At 34.8% G+C, this 19,642-nt stretch overlaps 1 protein-coding gene and 1 non-coding gene across 3 annotated transcripts in view; one reads left to right on the top strand and one right to left on the bottom strand.

Annotated features, from left to right (window-relative positions):
- The window catches only part of LOC128166328 (uncharacterized), a 34,132-nt gene that overhangs the window by 2,552 nt on the left and 11,938 nt on the right, over positions 1–19,642 (top strand). The window contains exons 1-34 of one of the 2 annotated variants that reach the window (XM_052831428.1): positions 1,571–1,631; positions 5,352–5,408; positions 5,498–5,554; positions 5,895–6,178; positions 6,408–6,573; positions 6,838–6,966; positions 7,237–7,346; positions 7,469–7,607; positions 8,039–8,147; positions 8,402–8,545; positions 8,810–8,966; positions 9,051–9,114; positions 9,223–9,310; positions 9,686–9,858; positions 10,255–10,431; positions 10,614–10,939; positions 11,327–11,495; positions 11,632–11,837; positions 12,056–12,221; positions 12,973–13,092; positions 13,979–14,054; positions 14,322–14,355; positions 14,570–14,817; positions 14,952–15,110; positions 15,476–15,632; positions 15,852–15,915; positions 16,033–16,120; positions 16,306–16,481; positions 16,969–17,157; positions 17,250–17,370; positions 17,704–17,781; positions 17,870–18,002; positions 18,835–18,988; positions 19,122–19,324. In XM_052831428.1, the coding sequence (XP_052687388.1) occupies positions 1,605–1,631; positions 5,352–5,408; positions 5,498–5,554; positions 5,895–6,178; positions 6,408–6,573; positions 6,838–6,966; positions 7,237–7,346; positions 7,469–7,607; positions 8,039–8,147; positions 8,402–8,545; positions 8,810–8,966; positions 9,051–9,114; positions 9,223–9,310; positions 9,686–9,858; positions 10,255–10,431; positions 10,614–10,939; positions 11,327–11,495; positions 11,632–11,837; positions 12,056–12,221; positions 12,973–13,092; positions 13,979–14,054; positions 14,322–14,355; positions 14,570–14,817; positions 14,952–15,110; positions 15,476–15,632; positions 15,852–15,915; positions 16,033–16,120; positions 16,306–16,481; positions 16,969–17,157; positions 17,250–17,370; positions 17,704–17,781; positions 17,870–18,002; positions 18,835–18,988; positions 19,122–19,324 (4,748 nt within the window). In that variant the 5' untranslated portion in view covers positions 1,571–1,604. Of the gene's footprint in view, positions 1–1,570; positions 1,632–5,351; positions 5,409–5,497; positions 5,555–5,894; positions 6,179–6,407; positions 6,574–6,837; positions 6,967–7,236; positions 7,347–7,468; positions 7,608–8,038; positions 8,148–8,401; positions 8,546–8,809; positions 8,967–9,050; positions 9,115–9,222; positions 9,311–9,685; positions 9,859–10,254; positions 10,432–10,613; positions 10,940–11,326; positions 11,496–11,631; positions 11,838–12,055; positions 12,222–12,972; positions 13,093–13,978; positions 14,055–14,321; positions 14,356–14,569; positions 14,818–14,951; positions 15,111–15,475; positions 15,633–15,851; positions 15,916–16,032; positions 16,121–16,305; positions 16,482–16,968; positions 17,158–17,249; positions 17,371–17,703; positions 17,782–17,869; positions 18,003–18,834; positions 18,989–19,121; positions 19,325–19,642 lie in introns of those variants that run through there. The other variant, XM_052831426.1, reaches the window with a different exon arrangement.
- On the bottom strand, positions 12,369–12,443 carry Trnas-aga (transfer RNA serine (anticodon AGA)). Its single transcript has one exon. It is a non-coding gene; the product is annotated as a tRNA-Ser (tRNA).

The following is a 19,642-nucleotide window of genomic DNA, read 5'->3' as shown; positions in this document are numbered from 1 at the left end:
TGGCAGCAAACATAATTGTTCCTAAATTTACCAGGAAAAGATTGAAATGTTGAGACGTTGGAGTCATAGGTATACTAGCCCCCCCCCCCCCCTACGGATTAGGAATTTAATGATTTGGGAGAAAATTATTTGTTTTGGTAGGTAAGAATTTCTGGAACTATAGGTATAGCCCCCCCCCCCCCCCCCCCCACACACACACGGATTTTGAATTTCATGAATTGGGAAACCAATTTTTTTTGGTAGGTAAGAATTTTTTTGGAACCAGAGGTATACCCCCCACCCCGGAATAGAATTTTCATGATTTTGAGATATAGGGGTTTTTTTTTTTGCTTGTCAAGATATCTTAGGATAAGTCTAGCCCCCCCCCCACTTTCAATTTGCTTCCGACGCCACTGCCTCTAGTATATCTATATGAATAAATTATGTAAGCATAAAACGGAGACGTTGTATCGAGGTATGGGGGTGAATTTCATTTTAGATTTTATTCCCATCCGCTCCTTTAATATCCAGCCATTCGATTTTAAATTCCAATTTTGAAAAAATAGGTTGAGAAAATAAATTTAAGAAAAAATTCGGACACAGTATAAAAAATGAAGAAAAAAAAATCTTTCAACATACAAATTCAATAAATATGTAAACCGCTATTTCCCGCGCTTGCGCGGGATATTATTTAGTATCTTCATAAATGAACATAATTAAGTGATAATCTGTACAATAAAATATCTTTATGACATTCACTATAGAAACAAGTTTCACTTAAGAATTTCTTGTAAAGTGTACAACCATAATAAATAATCTAATCGCTGATCTAATGGCATTGAACATACCCATAATACATTTGCACAAAATGATGGGTTACTTAATGAAGTGCACACAAATGTACAAAATATCATATTACACATTAAATTATAAAAGTGGGGGACCAACTCCATGATAATTCAATTTTTACTATGTTATTTTAAGAAAATTAGTTGCTGCGAGAAAAAGTGGGGGGGGGGGGAGCAGTCCCCCCTGCCCCCCCCCCCCCCCCAACTAATGCTACGTGCCTGCAATGTATGGCGGTCTTGAAGTTTCTGGCAAGTAGTTGATCAAGTTCATTTATTTCCAAACAGTGAAATATCATATAACATGTAAATTTAATTATGGAATTACAAAGTTGAAAATCTTCACATTGGGGAGATAAGATTATATACACTCAAAACATAAATTATATTACATGAGGTACAGAAAAGAAATATTTACAAAAGGGTACACAATTTAGTTCCGCAGGGGTATAAAGTAAAGTAGCACATGTACTTTAAAGCAGGTTCCAGTGTATTGTTGTTAATACTAAATAGGATGCAGTAAATCCGGAATACACTCGTGTATTATAGACATACTAGTATTTAGTACTTAAAAGTGACTCGCTTTTAATTGTACAGAATGCATTGTGTCTATCTATGCATGTTATGCCGAACAGCTAAGCCGGTGTCACACCTATTTGATTTCTTTTTGTAAACATGACTTCTGTTTACTGGTACGGCATGGAAGTAAAAATATAATAACAAACCATCCTTAGTCATTCATTTTCCATAATACCACGGGCTTGTAAAACTGCCTAAAACATGAGCTCGTACAGCTTTATGGTACAGGTAAGTTCTGGACAGATTTGCATATTCATTTAAAAATAATTTACCTTGTTCAACTTAAACTGTTCTCAAAATATTCAAACTGATAATGAAGATATAATTATTCCGTTATAGAGATACATGTATAAATAATTAAACAATCTTGTACAAATTACGCAATGCCGTTGTTTACATTTTTGAGAGACAGGTCGCCTTCTGTAAACTGAGAAATATGAGTTCCGCTCTGACAAACATGATGTTCATTCGTTTTGAAATACAAGTACATTGGAACCATGAATTAGGGCAATGTGCAGTGACATCGTTTGTGTGTGTGTGTGTGGGGGGGGGGGGGGGGGGGTCGACATTTTTATCTCAATTTTGGCTACGGTACTTAAAAATAGAATTTAATGTTATTCTGATAATAAGATGCACACTCGCGATCTTTGCTATCAAATTCTAAAATTAAAATGCTACCTTGCCATCATTTTTACGTTATTTCAACAAATAAAATAGCACTTACTTTTTTTTTTTTTTATCTCTCTGCTATATGTAAATTAAGTAAGTATTACATGTAACACACAAGTAATAGTGCGTTAACGGCATGCAAAGGCAACAATAGAAATTACATGTAATAGCCTGTCTGTTACCTGTAGTTTATTTAGGACACATGTCAAAATTTCTGCTGACATTGGCGGTCATTTTGAAGCCGAATACATATGATGGCCCTATGTGCCGCAAAATTTTAAAATTCCGATAATATTGATTGGGTCCTTGATAATAAAAACGGTTGGTCAATATTAGTTTTGTATATCAGGACACCATACTCTATAGCCACCAATTCTTTGTAAAGATTTACAAATTTTATACATAATGTAAGATCAACCGTCTTAAGTAAGATATCATAATCATAATATAAAGATTGATGATTGTCCCCTACAAAATAAACATAAAAGATGATTATCATTAAAAATCTGAATTCAATAAAATCTTATACTGAAATTTTTAAAATTAACGTCAAATTAATGTCCAGTTCTAACAATTAATAAGATCACTTTTTGAGACCGCGCTTTTCATTGCTATGTCGGCTCAAATTTTTTTTTAACTTTCCTCGATCTGATTTGATTTTAAGGCAGGCTACTAATATCCATAATGTTTCAAACATATTTTATTCTGTACTTAACATAATTGGATTAGGTCGCACGTATTTCCATTATTAGCTCTCTGCAATGATTCCTATCTATCAGCTTTATCAGTAAATTAATGTTGAAATAAAAACTTCATCCATTGTAATGTTCGAAATGCCAAACTTAAATCAGCTGGAATCGCGGTATGCAATGAATAATCTCGAAATGAATCCACTAATGAATTTTGCATCTCAAGCTATTGATTACTTCGTACAAGCATGCGGGGAAAAGAATCAAATCATTTTTACTCATGTTGAAAAGCAAAATTCAAGATTCGGCATCTCCCTGAATCTGCTCCCTTCACTTTCTCTAACCCGAATAAGGAGCCTGGGTGGTCAACAAATTACATGTAATTAAAACATCGGAACAAGTTTGAATTTTTAAAAACGATTTGGTTATAGCCATCGGAAAAAGTTTGAATTTTTAAAAACGATTTGGTTATAGCCATCGGAAAAAGTTTGAATTTTTAACAACGATTTGGTTATAGCCATCGGAAAAAGTTTGAATTTTTAACAACGATTTGGTTATATAGCCATGAACTATTACATGTGTATTTAGTAAAGAAAAAAATCATATATTTTTAATTTTAAAATCGAATGTTTCATATATCTTTATAAGGAGACCCTTCATAAGGAGATCTATAAATATGGTCTAAAAATAGTCACGGCTTATCCAGTCCTCTTAACCTAGCTTAGCGATCGCTTTAAAAGTTTAAAGATGTACCCATATCACATGTTTACCTGAACACTAATAAAATAAATGGCCAAGTAGTAATGTTAAAAATGAATTTCACGGAAGTTTTTTTCTCGATCCCCCATTTCATTAACTTTTCCTAGAAATAAGAGATATTGTATATTGACTACAGATACTACTGAAGATGAAGATATGTGTATTTAAATATCCTCTTTATAGCCAAATGCGAAGTGAATATATGTGCACTTTTCCTAATATATATAGGCCTATAATTTAACATTTTTCACACCATCCATTTATGAATTTATTTTATATGCTAAATATTAATTTTTAAAATACGCACTCGATTTTGCGGTGAAGTTCCCATCACCTGTGATTAAAGGGCAGATCACTCTATATCAGAAACTGTACAAAAATACCACGGCTCTTCAGCATTGTAGAAGCTAGGTGTTCATAAGCAGTGCTAGGCAGAAATTGGTACGTGTATATTAAAAAATAATAGCTTTAGGTATGTTTTATGAAAATTTTTGCTGAGATACATGTATGTATTGGATTAACGATGTACACGTGAAGTAATTAAGTTATCTCCCATTAGGCTTATACTTCAAAAGGCATTACAATTTTATGGAACGCCAAATTAACATATATTCAAATATTTCTACCTATCTTCAAATAATTGTACCTATCTTCAATTAATTGTACCTATCTTCAAATCATTTGAAGATAGGTACAATTGAATTAAAGATAGGTACAATTGAATTAAAGATAGGTACAATTGAATTGAAGATAGGTGTAAATAATTATACCTATCTCTAAATAATTATACCTAGGTACAAATGAATTATACCTAGGTACAAATGAATTATACCTATCTTCAATTCAATTAAAGATAGGTTCAATTGAATTCTACCTATCTCTAATTCATTTGAAGATAGGTAAAATTCATTTAAAGATAGGTACAATTGAGTTGAAGATAGGTTCAATTCAGACATATCTTCAAAGGATTTGAAGATAGGTACAATTCAATTATACCTAGGTTCAATTCGTTTTGTGTATTGTTGAAAATAATGAACGCTCCCTTGAAGACATTTCAACATGGAGGGAAACGAGGGAAGCACCAACAACCCCTCTATTTGATGGGGTATTAAGTGCCTATAGAAATTGTTGAAAATAAAGATAAAAAATATTAAAATCATGCATTATGACTGTATTTTGATCTAAACGTTCTACATAAAACAATTAATTTAAGAAATGAAGATAATTTTTCTATTGATCGACGTATCGCATTGATGAAAAAGTTTTCCGGTCAATTTTTTCTTTGATACGTCGATCAACAGAAAAATTATTATCTTCATTTCTTATCATTTAATAAAACATTTTCAAATCAAAAACTTTGAAGTGTCATTGATCAAAAATGTAAATAATGTAAATGAAGCGTCGCGTATGAATACAAAACAACAACAGCAACAATATTTAAAATGGATGCGTCATCATACAGGGAGTATTCATTATTGCTAATATTTTAGTAATTGAAGATAGGTTCAATTCAATTGTACCTATCTTTAATTCAATTGTACCTATCTTCAATTCACTGCATTTGTACCTATCTTCAAATCAATTGTACCTATCTTCAAATGAATTAAAGATAGGTATAATTGAATTGTACCTATCTCTAATTCAATTTGAAGATAGGTACAATTGAATTGAAGATAGGTACAATTGAATTGAAGATAGGTACAATTGAATTGAAGATAGGTACAATTATTTGAAGATAGGTACAAATATTTGAATATATGTTAATTTGGCGTTCCATACAATTTACAGCGGCACGGTGCAATACATGTGATGTTTTGTTACTATTTTGTAGGACTCGGATAACGAAGCCAGCTCGTCAAGTTTTGTTGTCAACACATCCACCACAGAGGTGCATAATTCTTTAGACATACTTTTGATCGATTTCTTCATATGATCTTTAAAATAATGATGATCTCAAATGAATTCTTATCATTTCAGTTATTTGAGGGTGCCAGAAGAAAGAAAAAATCAAGATATATCATCTATGCTGTTGTTGTAAGGAGAGAGAGAGAGAGAGAGAGAGAGAGAGAGAGAGAGAGAGAGAGAGAGAGAGAGAGAGAGAGAGAGAGAGAGATGTAACTAAATAAATGATGTTGACCCTGATAGTTGATGTAGTAATGACAACACTAGCTATAGTATATTAATCGTTAAGGTCAGTTGGTAGAGCTTTAGTTTTTTAAAAACTTAAGGATATTAAGTTTGAGCCTACATGTATATGGGTCATCCTCCCTATCTGTTATGATATCATGTTTTATGAATTAGCCAATACAGTGATTGAATATAGTTAAATTTAAAGTTTCTTTTAGAAGATGATAATGTTAACTTTATTTTTTAGTTGATAATTGGGATTGCTGTCAGCCTTGGTGTAGGGTTAGGTGTAGGACTGAGGAAGGACAAGGATGGGTCCTCTGACTCCCAGACTGACACTGATGCCCACAAACAAACTACTGCAGTCCCTACATCCACCATCTCCACCCATCCATCCAGTGGATCCACATCATCAGCAACCTCATCCACTAATTCATCTGTTCCATCATCCACTACATCTCCACCGCTAAATAACTGGATAGATGAGCCATGTATACCACATGACGCCAAACCAAACACATGTCCATGGAGGTTTGTCTCTCTTTAGAATTTGCTTCATTAGTTCAAATGATTTGATATTATTAAAATATATTGGTTAAAACATTAAGAGCAGTTGGTGAGATATTAAATGAAAAGGGTGATTATAGGAAAAAATCCTCTTTTATGACAGATACTGTTTATAGCTTGATAAACAAATACAAGTTATACCTGTAATTATTCTGAAATACATGTATGTGACATGTGTATGAACTAATTTCAGTACTCCTCCGCTGCTGTTGGTCTCAATGGACGGCTTCAGGGCCGATTACCTCACCAGAAACCTCACCCCCACCATTCAGAAGCTGGGTCAGTGTGGGGTCCACACGCCCTACATGAGATCTGTTTATCCAACTCTGACATTCCCAAACCATTACAGCATTGTCACAGTATGTCTATCTTTTGTTTACAAAGTTTATAAATCATGTATGTGGCTGTACTCATTTTATGTTAAAAAAAAATTAGAAGTACCTGTATATATCAAATAAGATATCAATATTCTTACTGGTAACCTTTGATGAAAAAAAAATGCATCAAAACTCACAATTTATACCATTGTATAATGTGATCGAAGCTTCACATGCATAATTTATTTTGGAGAGTTTTACAATTTGATAAATACTATGGGCATGATTATCGCATGTTAATTTCAGGGTCTGTATCCAGAATCTCATGGAATTGTTGACAACAACATGTATGATGAAAAAATCAATGAAACCTTCATGTTATATGGTGGCAAACCTGAGGTCAGGAGCAACCCAGCCTGGTGGGGAGGGGAACCAGTAAGTAAAGACGGAATCTTTTATAAATTACCAAACATGCTGTTTATTAAGTTTATTAACTACAGGAGAAAAATGCCTTGAAACGAGACAGACTAAAAGCCAAAGATATATTTTTGAATCATAACTTAGGAGGATACAGTATAGTTTTTCTTCTGCTTAATATGAAACAATTTAAAAACATTTTTCATTCATTATGATATTTAAAAAAATGCTGCAATAATATTGCCTGTACATTCTGATATAAAAATTGAATCCTTTTGTTGAGAATAGTTGTGGATTACTGCTCGCAAGCAAGGGAAAAAGAGCGCTGCATACTTCTGGGTTGGATCTGATGTTAACATAAGCGGCCATTACCCTGATATATGGAAACATTATGATGGGTAAATATTTATTGTTTAATCTTTTAAAATTTGAATTGAAATTAATCTTTTCATAACTTAATAAGGTAAGCCCTAACTCTAGAAATTTTGAAGGAGAACCTCACCAATAACGTTTGTTACAGGGATATTCCTTATGAAGAGAGAGTGGACACTGTGATAGACTGGCTCAGTTTGCCTGACGGTGACCGGCCAGACTTCCTGATGTTGTACTTTGATGAACCAGACCACACAGGACATAACGTAGGACCGGACGGACCGGAGGTTAGAGCAGTCTCACAGTTCAGGCTTCAGCATTGCTCCTGTGTCTTTATTTTTAGAACCATTTTAACAAGGTGATGGACTTTAGGTAGGACGTAACTGTCTATTTCTTGTCACAAAACAAGTTAAAAATGACTCAGGTTTCAAGTGAAATATGCACCGATTGCGTAGTCTTAGCTCAAAAGCCAGACAAATCTTGTTAATTTCAAGGAGCCATGGCTGAGTGGCCTGTAATGAAATAGACAGGCCCAGGTCACATTGCCGTTTGAAACAACTACCCAAAGTCCAAGCTCTTGTTAAAATGGTTCTATATTTTTGAACCATAGTTGAGCACATACATGTAGTAGTTACAAGACTTTTAAGTAATAAATATAAATATAGACATAAAGTACAAAAGGTGAATAAGTTTTCATTTTAATAATTTCTTGTGACAGGTGAATGAAATGCTGAGGAAGATGGACAACATTATTGCTTACCTTATGAACAGACTATATAGAAAACAAATCCACAACTGTGTCAATTTGATTGTTTTAGCTGACCATGGTATGAAATAAGGATTATGTAGTAGTAATTTTAGTAATAAAGCTTTAATATGAATTGATTGTAAATTATTATTTTTGGAAAAAGCATGCATACAAAGCAAAGCCCTGCAGGGAAATAAATTCATCTTCATATGCAATTACACGAAGTTGCATGATTTTAAACCTTGAAGTTACATGTAAATACATGTAAGTATGATAACCAAATTGACTGCTGATGAGTAGTTATTCAGTTTTACCAGTTGTGTTTATTTGCAGGAATGGAGAAGACATCCTGCTCTCGCCGAGTGTTCTTGGATAAATACATTAAACCAGACGACTATCTGATATTTGATGGAATCATTGGCAGCCTCCACAAAGACTTCTACATGAAAGACAATGTGGTGAAGAAAAAGGAGACCCGTAAGTTTCCTCTTTTAGAAGTCCGGTTAGGTCTGTTGAACTTTTACATCAGTTCATCTTTGATATCTTACACGTTGATATTTCAAATATTGAGTACCAATGTTAAAGTGAGTTGGAAGTCCTACCCAATGTTTTTTCTATGTATACTAACCTCTATATATCTCAAATCATTGGACATATTTTAGAAATATTTTATTAAGTGTTGCAGAGGTACATGTATTATCGTGTTTTGCCTGCATGCACTGGATCTTTGCTATTTTTCAGCAACACCCTTGGAGGATGTGATGGGTTTATTAACCTGTAAGAGCGGACATCTACAAATGTTCTCCAAGTCTGATATCCCTGCGAGACACCATTACACCAACAATAGGAGGATAGGAGATATCATCATAGATGTGCAGGCCCAGTGGATGGTGGGAAAGTAAGTGTGGTTTGTTCACTCCACAACTACGTAATATTAAGTATAATATTAATTCACTTCTGAAACATTATTCTTCTCTTCCAGAGATAAACATGTATACTGCATAAAAGGAAACCATGGATATGATAACTTATATCGAAGCATGCAGGTGTGTATCATCTACAATATCATAATACATGTACATTTATCTCTAATTTGCATACATACTGGTATGTGTATATCAAGAATAATCTTGTTTTTTTAACACTATTCGCAGGCTTTGTTTTTGGCTCATGGTCCAGGCTTCAAACAAAATTACAGTTCTCAGCCATTTGAAAATATTGAGTTATATAATCTTATGTCAGGTATGTTCTTATTCTGTTTGTTTGTTTTTTTTTGCAAGCTAACTCTCTTAGATTGTTAGTTTTCAAATCTTTTTCTTCTGTTGAATGGTAATTAAAATCCAAAATTAAGAAATACTCCCGATACAATGTACTAGTAACTGTCATATTTTTTTTTGTTAACAATTGGCATGTGATAAACTTTGGATTTTTGCAAATTACAAAATTGTTCTAAAAAATTTAAAACAGAAAGAATCATTTTGAATAAGTAAGATTTCAAGAAAATCAATGGAAAAAATATAATCCGTCTAGAAAAGATTCAAAAGTAAGAAATACACTTACTAAAACAGTTCAGTAAAGGATCAGTTAAAATTTAAATTTGGAAACAATTTTTACCAGAGCTGATTGGGATACGTCCAGCGCCCAACAATGGGACACTGGGAGCTCTCCATGACATCATGCACCGCCCTCCATCCTTAGGTGCAATGGTTCCTACAGTCAACTACAAGAACTGTCCTGCTGTTCCAACAGTGAGGGCCTCTAATCCAAAGAACAACTGTAGCTGTGATGCGGTAATGCAATTTGTGATACAGGATTAAACTTGTTGTGATGATGTGACCTTGAGTCATATAATGTACCCAGTATATAAAAGATGCAAAATTTGTATGCATGTATCTAAACCTTCAGCATACTGTAACAAAAATTATAAGATATATTTAGTTTTGTTAAATGCCGGTACATGTATAGAGTGTCTGATTTAGTGATTGATGCACTGTGATACTGTCCTATATTATTGTAAGCTGGTGATTATTACTACAGTTTTAAGTTTACATTGTAAATGTAATTTACAGATATGAACGTATACCTTATTGAATACTGCTATCTTGTTTTTTATGTACAACAGTTGTGTAAATTCACTTTGAAATTTGATACCCTCCCACATACATTGTCCATTTTGTTGCATGCAGAGTTCTGCTGTACAGTATCCTCAGCAGGTTGATGAGAGCCACTCCCTGCCCCTGGGGGTGGTACAACAGACCGAGGACCATGAAGCCTGTGTCCTCCACAACACTGACTATTCCACAGCCTATAGCCACAAGTACAACATGCCTGTGTGGACATCTTATGTACTGAGGGACGGTCAGGTACCCACCAAGCAAAGTGTTGCTCCGCAAATCATCATATGCAATTAATAAATCTCAAGTCATTTGAAGAAAATTACTGATTATAAAGATTTGATGAAAGAAATGGTGTACAGGTATTATATTTGTATTGGTATGCATTGTACTGTACTTGTATTTATACCCTATATAATTTTCTTTTACAGAATGTCAGTTTGGTTGACAACTGTGTCACCACTGATGGAAGAATTCCAGCCAACAACAGATTCCCATGTACTATGTACCAGACAGAAAATATAACATTTGCCTCCTTGTTTAATGATGGATTCAAGTCTCAGAGTGGGAGCCCTGAACCAAGCTTCAGTTCCAACATCATGCCCATGTATCAGGGCTTCAAATCAGGGATTTGGACCTACTTGTGGAGAATCATATCTGATTTTGCTGGACAGCCTGGAGACCTTAGTGTGACCCTTGGCCCTGCCTTTGACTATAAACAAGATGGACTTTATGAAGGAATCATTGACCAAACAAAGTAGGCTGATTAAGTTTTCCCATACATTGTTATATCTTTATGGACAATATTAAACCTAATACAACTGTAGCTCTGGATCTAGTTGAATTTAAACTGGAATGCAATTTATATACGGTATGAGGGATACATGCATTTTATGCCTGGAAATTTTTTTGCATTTTTCAGGTTTATAGTAGCCACAAAATATTTTCACAAAAAATATTATGTTTTGTTGTTATAAACTGAAAAAGTTAAAATTGGTACTTATTTTGGAATAAAAACTCATAAATTTGCACCTGCAGAATAAAAGGAATTTGTTTTTCTTCTCTTGTCTTCTTATCTGCTCTTACTTCACTAAAATACTAATTTAAAAGTTACAGATATTTAAACTGATTTTATGTTCTCCAGGTTTGTTGATAATGATACAAGGAAGATACCCCTCCCTACACATTTCTACTTGATTTTGATCCGCTGCAAAAACTCATCTCACCAATCTCCTCTAACAAATTGTCCCATAGAAGATCTGGATACCATATCCTTCATTCTTCCAAACATACCATCTATTCCAAATTGTATGGTAAGTGTTATATTTTATGCAGTACATGAAAAAATGTCTGAAAGTCTTTGACCCAATGACGGTTTTAATGTGTATATGTATACATTGCTTTTATGCCTAGACATTTCATTATGAAAATGTAGTAAATTTTTATTAGCCAGAAGAGGAATATTTGCGTGAAAATGTGGCAAGAATCCGAGACATTGAGCTGTTGACAGGACTGAGGTTACTTTCAAAGTTCAATGAGGAGACCTCAGCTCGCCCAAGAACACACCTAACCACAGCACTCTGGCCCACTCAGAATATTGCCTACAAATGGAGTGATCTCCCTTGTGATGCCAAGAGCCAGAACACTTGTCCAGGGTATCACTCAGTGTTACATATTATTTACTTAGAATTGTTGAAAAAATATTTCATCAGCAAGATTGACAAAATAAGACTGATTTCTCTGTAACACAAGACTATAAGTAGATTAATCAGTGTGCCTCATATTTTAAGATTAACATTCAAGACATTAATGACTGAGTTTAAAGAATGCCATTAGTACATTAGAGATATTTGTCTCTCTTTGAACCTTGCAGTAAGATACCCCTGTTGCTGATATCACTGGATGGATTTCGAGCGGATTATCTGAAGCAGAGGCTGACCCCTGTGATTCAGAAGATGAGGGAGTGTGGGGTCCACGCTCCGTACATGAGGTCTGTGTACCCCACTGTGACATTCCCCAACCACTACACGATTGTCACCGTAAGTTAAACTCAGAAAGTTGATTTATATGTTTTGATATAATACAGATGGAAAAAACTTGAGTTTTGGATTCAGTTCTTTCTTACTAAAGAGCCGAACTCCATTTTTATCCATTATACAATGTGTAACAGGATGGGAGAAATAATGACGGACCAGACCGGGATTCGAACCCGGGCCCCCTGAATCTCTAGTCAGGTGCTCTACCAACTGAGCTATCTGGCGCCGGTATTCGAACCGGTCTGACCGTCACATTCCCCCCCCCCCCCCAAAATGATCTTCGTCTCCGAAGATCACCCCAGGCTCTTCCCCTGGCAGGAGTTCACCTGTCAGTTCCAGGGGTTGGTCATGGCACCAAATGTAATGGGATGGGAGAAATAATGATGGACCAGACCGCGTTTCGAACCCGGGCCCCCTGAATCTCTAGTCAGGTGCTCTACCAACTGAGCTATCTGGCGCCGGTATTCGAACCGGTCTGACTGTCACATTCCCCCCCCCCCCCCCCCCCCCAAAATGATCTTCGTCTCCGAAGATCACCCCAGGCTCTTCCCCTGGCAGGAGTTCACCTGTCAGTTCCAGGGGTTGGTCATGGCACCAAATGTAATGGGATGGGAGAAATAATGACGGACCAGACCGCGTTTCGAACCCGGGCCCCCTGAATCTCTAGTCAGGTGCTCTACCAACTGAGCTATCTGGCGCCGGTATTCGAACCGGTCTGACCGTCACAAATGTATGTGGATATGTTTATCTATAGGGCCTGTATCCTGAATCCCATGGTATAATATCCAACAACATGTATGATGCTGAGATAGGAGAGGTGTTCTCTCTGTCCAGTAAAACCAAGGCTGATCCGCGATGGTGGGGAGGTGAACCGGTAATTCAACCTACTATAATACTCACAGTCAAAATTTATGCATTTCGTTCAAATTATTTATCAACTCTTTATCGAATACATGTAAATGCATTTCATGAGGATTCTCAATTATAAATTTACTAAAGGACTATATATGATAAGGGCCTAAAACGGCCCCCTAAAATGAACATCATCATTTTACTGTAAATCTTTGTTTTCTTTGTACAGATATATATTTGATGTTTATACATTATGTTCATTTTGATTCAAGTGCCCACAATTTAGAAATATGGTATCACGAAGACAGTCTTTTCCCGCCATTTTTGCATTTTTAGCATAAACCAGCTTGTTTTCAAGCAGTTTTTCTTTCAAAAAACATAGAGCACACGCTTGAACAAACAACATATTTTAATCAGAGATGTAACTAGCCAAGACTAATAACTGACAAAAAAATTTTCCTTGTTTAAGCATGCGCTCTATATTTCCCATTCGTTTAAAGATAAGAAAAATGTCAATTTTTGACTGATTTTGATTGAATTATAGAAATAGCGTCACTTCTGACGTCATATACTGCAAGTGAGTGCAAGTAAATCAAATATAAAGGTGAAAAATATATTTTATATGAACTCCTCTAAAAAATAACATAACATTTTAATATTCCCGAAACACTTTAAAAATGGCAAATTATGGGGGCAAAATTCAACTCATATCATATATAGTTCTTTAAGAATATTATGGTATATGCATTCTTTTCGCAACAGCTTGATAACTTACATCGTCAGAAACCCATGTTCAGTCTGGCTTCTCTTATCTTGAGGTAAGTGAAGCGAGACCGACCGTGGGTTTCCGACAATAGATAACTTAACGTGTATTTTAATTTGAAGTGTCAATTCTTTTAATTTGAAAGCTTTGGATAACAGCAAAAAAGCATAACAAGAAGACTGCTACATTCTTCTGGCCAGGATCTGATGTCAACATATCAGGTTTGTCGTGTCTTCACATTGATATGGCGATTAAGTAATGTACAAATGTGGGACTTGTGTACAGATATATATTGATTTTAAAGAATTTAGTTTAAGATGCATAGCTGTTTCTTTAACAACAATTATAATTGTATATCAAATCCATTTTTGATGAGATTAATCTTTATAACAATTGAGGAGGAAACCCATTTAAGATGAAAAAGATTTATGCCAATTTTTTAACTGATTTCTAGAACATCTTTAAATTATTTCTTATTCTACTTGCAGGGATTTATCCAGATATATGGAAAATGTATGATGGGTAAGCACTTATGCTTTAGCTTAGTTCTCCAATGCAAATGGTAAATGATGACTGTTTCTAGACATGATAAAAGACTTTCTGCCTGGGGTTTTAATGGAATTCAGACTCAGTCTCATTGAATTTTCCTGTTAATTCTATTAACCTGATACTTGTTAAAAGCATTTAATCTTTAAAATCAAACATATGTTAATTCTTTATCATTTTTTTCTAACAGTAAGGTAGGGTTCCCGGAGAGAGTGTATGAAGTCATCAGTTGGCTGACTTTACCCGAGGAAGAGAAGCCCGATTTCATCACCTTGTATTTTGATGAGCCAGACCACGCTGGACATGGGGGTGGGCCAGAGAGTGAGGGAGTCAGCGATCAGCTGAAAAACGTGGACGATATGCTGTCCCGATTAATGGACACATTGTACCATAAAGGCCTCCACAACTGTGTCAACATAGTGGTCATTGCTGACCATGGTAGGGCATTTTCCAATTTTTCTTTTCTAAATACCATTGCTTCTTCATGAATATGTACATGTATAACCAGTAGTGTTTTAAAAATAAAACTTGTATATGTGAGTTTTGTTATCTGTTCCAATACTCTTTTTTAGGAATGGATGATGTTAGCTGCTCACAAGTTGTGAAGCTTCCTGACTACATGCATGACCTCATTCCTGACCTTGCCATCTTTGGTGGGACGTTTGGGAGAGTGGAGACAAAGTACCACAAAAAGTCAAAGTACAAAATTTTTCCAAATGATCAGAACAGTAGTAAGTTTTAAATTCATCTTCATTTTTATAGAACTTGTAGACAGGTGTTTCAGTGCTTCGTGCAGATTCCTTATTAAATGTAAGGAATTCATATTGTGAAATCACGATAGGCAATCCTTTAGGATTGATACAAAGCTGCAGAGTCGGGGAGTTAAGTACTTGTGTAAAATAAGGAATCTCCAGTTTAGATGCATGAATGTTTACATCAGTTTGCAGCATTGTCATTTTCAAGTTGTTTGTCATGATTTACAATTTTTTTTATCAATTTCACAAACACATTTCAAATTTATACAATGTCATGTCAAAATCTGTGTAATCCTGTTACCAGAGTGTGCTTATGATGTATGTTGCCCTTGCTGTTTAAGCTAAACCAGTTAGTGAAGTGACAGGTAAGATCATGTGCCAGCACCCCAAGATGAAGGTATTCACAGGGGACACAATCCCCAAGCGCTTCCACTACTACAACAACCCAAGGATGGGAGAGATTCTACTGGATATGCAGGACCAGTGGCTGGTTACTGAGTAAGCTATGCTTTGGGACAAGTCTAAAATATATTGTATAAGTCCATGTAAAATTTCAGTTTGATTCCCTTGATAGTAATTAGTTCTTTAATACATGTAGATCACAGATCTAAGAAATTGTTAAGAAATTAAGATTCTCTATTTTTTTATGTTTTGATCAATACATATTGCTAATTGATTAAATTTATGAATTTGATTTTGACTATTGTGATCTTGCAGTTCAAATTACTTTTACTGCAATGGTGGAAACCATGGATGGGACAATTTGTATAAATCAATGCACGTAAGTAAAAGCCTTCTCCGACAATTTTATATTCATGACAAATGCTAACTATGTGAATTTGAATCTGTGGTCCACTATGGTAATATACTTATTAAGTGACTTGTTTTCACATTTTAGGCTTTATTTCTTGCTCATGGCCCAGGCTTTAAGGAAAAGCTGCAGATAGAGCCATTTGAAAACATTGAGTTATACAACATGATGAGTGGTAACTTTGTTTATATATCGTATATCAATTTGGTATAAAGATTACTCTAAGAAAGTTAGTATCGAGACTTCTTTTATATTGACTACAATTTAATATGTGCTTACATTTAGAATAAAATGTTGACAGTTCTGCATGCTAAGTCTCAGGTAAATACACCAAGTTTAACCTGATAATTCAATCTACAGAGCTGTTGGGAATAACGCCAGCTCCAAACAATGGAACTCTGGGATCCTTACACCACATCCTGAGGAATCCCGCACCCCTGACAGACACCACCCAGACAGTGGACCACAAGTACTGCCCTGTATCTGGTAACACCGGCAGTGCATGGGTCCCTGTGTGTGGCTGTACCAACCAGAAGGTACCACTCTCTGTCATGCTAGTACTATGGACTGCGTGTTAATTAAAAAAGAACTTGCAACAAAGTCATAAATATTTTCGGTATCATGGAATGATCTTTGATGAGCAAAGTTTATATTAAAGCATTATGTCCTTATTTTGATCCCTATAATTATATTTTGCAGCCATTAAATTCAAATATTGATCAGTTGGTGACTATAAGCATTCATTAATTTTGTTGTAAGTCGGTGTATGTTCTTTTGTAAAATGTAGCCCTGTAACTTTTGTTGATTTAACTTTATTATTGGATTGTGATTTTTCTGATCTCTGCAAGCTGTGCAACATTACTGAATTTACAAGTTGAAGCTTATAATAAACCAATAAATACAAATAATGATGTCATAATTTCCTTATTGAAACAAAGAGTACAAATTTTAGAACAATAATTTTCAGGAAGTAAAGTGAAATATTGATCTAATGATAAAATTATGAATTTCCATTTATTGTAGAACCAATCAGTGAATGACTTGATGTCAGAACATTTAACCTCCTCTCCTGACTTGTCCTCTCCCCTTGGTCACCCTGTGGGGTCAGGGAACCTGTCCATGTGTGTCCTGAACTACACCTCCATGTTGACTGGCTTCAATACTGACCTCCAGACCCCAGCATGGACACAAATGGTGCTGTCTCCCAAACAGGTAACATTTTTAAAAATGTAATATGCTATCAAATGAATTCTATGTAAAATTGCATGCAGTTTGAAAATGTTAAACTTATATCACAATTTTAGAATGCAATGAGTCAAAACCAGACCAGTTGCATTGTAAATGATCCCAGAATTCCACAAGGGTCTTGTGATGACTTCACTGATGATTCCAGAAACATTACCATGGGTTTCTTATATGATACTGGTAAACTTATTTTTTCATAATTTGTATTATAACTTTATATTATGACTAACATCATATCTGATTATAATACTGATCTTTACAGAAACACAAAACACAGAGAGATCTCACTTTGCACTTATGTAGAAATATCTTGTTAATATCTCTGAAAACTCACTCTCCATACTTTCAAAACTTTGATAAAAAAAAGATACAAAGAGGGTTATTGAAAATTATGATAGATGTTTTAAAATAAAGGAATAGCTGAATTAATAATATCTTTTATTCAAAAACAGGAATATTGTATGGTAACATGAAACTGTACCATTACAAAAAGACTTTTTTTTCTAATTTCAGAAACCTTTTATCCTGGTAGTGTGGGAAATTTTCATTACAGATCTAATGCTCTTCCAATGTATAAAGGCTTCAAATTAGGTACAGTTTAATTTAGTTTGATGATTGAAAATAGAAAAAAAAGAAGATTTTAATAGTTTCCTTCATTTGTTTATGAACTTAATTTCAGGAATCTGGAAGATGACATGGAAGCTGGCAAAGGATTATGCCGTGAAATTTAATAACAGTGTCAGTGTAATGGCCGGACCAGCTTATGATTACAACAAGGATGGACTAGCTGATCAGTCGTTTAATGAGTCAAGGTGCCTTGCAAAATGTTTTGTGATTTTTTTCAAAAATTCAAACACTAACTGTTATCAACTAACTTGTTACAAAGGCAGTAAGGCTCCTTCGTTATCATTATTGTAAATATTAAATCGGTATCTGGAAACATTTATTTCTAAAATTCATAAAACTTTTAACTTAATAATTATACCCCCACTCCGAAGGAGAGGGGGTATACTGTTTTACCCTTGTGTGTCTGTCTGTCTGTCCGTCCGTAACAAAAATTTCTGTCGCATTTATCTCAGCAACTATTTATCGCAGATGCTTATAATTTTTACACAGTGTTTGTTAAGGCATGCCATATCGTGGGATAAATGTTAAATGACGACTTTGCTTTTGTTTTAACCAAAATTTTCAAACAAATTTTCCTCAAAGATTTCTCAGCAGCTAGTTATTGCAGATGCTTGAAATTTTAACACACTATTTGTTTAGGCATGCCATATTGTGGGATATATTTCTTTGCTTATTTTGCATATTCACATCAGAGCGGGGGTATCACTAGTGAGCATTGGCTCACAGATATCTTGTTGAGCTTTGTCAATATTGTACTTAAAAAAAATATCTTTAAAATCATAGCATAAATTGTTAAGAAGTATGTAGGGGTGTTGCTCCTATAAAAATGATAACTTCAAAGAGGATCAATTTGCAACCCAGTATTTTACTACTGGTACCTAGAAAAATTGTTCCGATATAAGATTTTTTTTCTAGCAAAATCATCAGTGATTAATTACAAAATATTGAAAATAAACCCTGATATATCCTAAACAGCTTTGAGTTTAAATTTAATATTATTTCCTTGGCATTTGACAGCTACATTAAGAATGGCAGCTCTATTGTGCTCCCCACTCACTTCTTCATGACCCTGGTGAAGTGTAAGAACCCCAGTGACAAGTTTCCTTGTGGAGATGACTTTGATGTGATGTCATTTATTCTGCCTCATGTGGATACAATTCCAAACTGTTTGGTAAGAGTGTCATTTTTAGAAAAACAGATCTGGTTTTTGTTGACATTTGTTTTATATAACGGTACTTTTTTCCCATTTATGGAGAGAATAATATCCTATTCCATCAAAAATGTTGTTTGCATTCTTTATCCAGACAGAGGAAGAATATCTTACAGACAACGTGGCTCGAGTTCGTGACATTGAGTTGTTGACAGGACTCAAGTTGTTCTCCTCATACAACACCTCCACTCGGGCCAGATTATCCACCTTCCTTCCTGTGAGCTTGTGGCCGTCACTGAGTCAAAAGTGGATTGACACTGAATGTGGATCCCCCACAACAGAGACTTGCAACTCTCAGTAAGTGAAACATAGTACAAACAGCTCATTATTTTACATGTGTGATTTAAATATTGTAAACCAACTTTTATTCGCAAGCGAGAAAATTTTTGTGAGGTTTGTGAGAGCCCCGTTGTCGCAAATATTTCTCGCTGCGAACCAGCCTTTGACGTTTGGTTGTGATAACAACACGAGTTTGGATACGACAAATTGTGAACATTAGTTATCACGAACCTGTTTATTTTCAGAGAATTGCAAAAGTATGTCGTCATGAATAAAAGTTGGTTTACAGTAGTAGTTTATACTTAATGATGTAAGTTACTGTGCTTCCATAAAAAA

Source organism: Crassostrea angulata, chromosome 10 (genome assembly GCF_025612915.1).
Source record: "Crassostrea angulata isolate pt1a10 chromosome 10, ASM2561291v2, whole genome shotgun sequence".
Taxonomy (NCBI): Eukaryota; Metazoa; Mollusca; class Bivalvia; order Ostreida; family Ostreidae; genus Magallana; species Magallana angulata.
The sequence above is the reverse complement of the archived record's forward strand: the minus strand, read 5'-3'. Positions and strand labels throughout refer to the sequence as shown.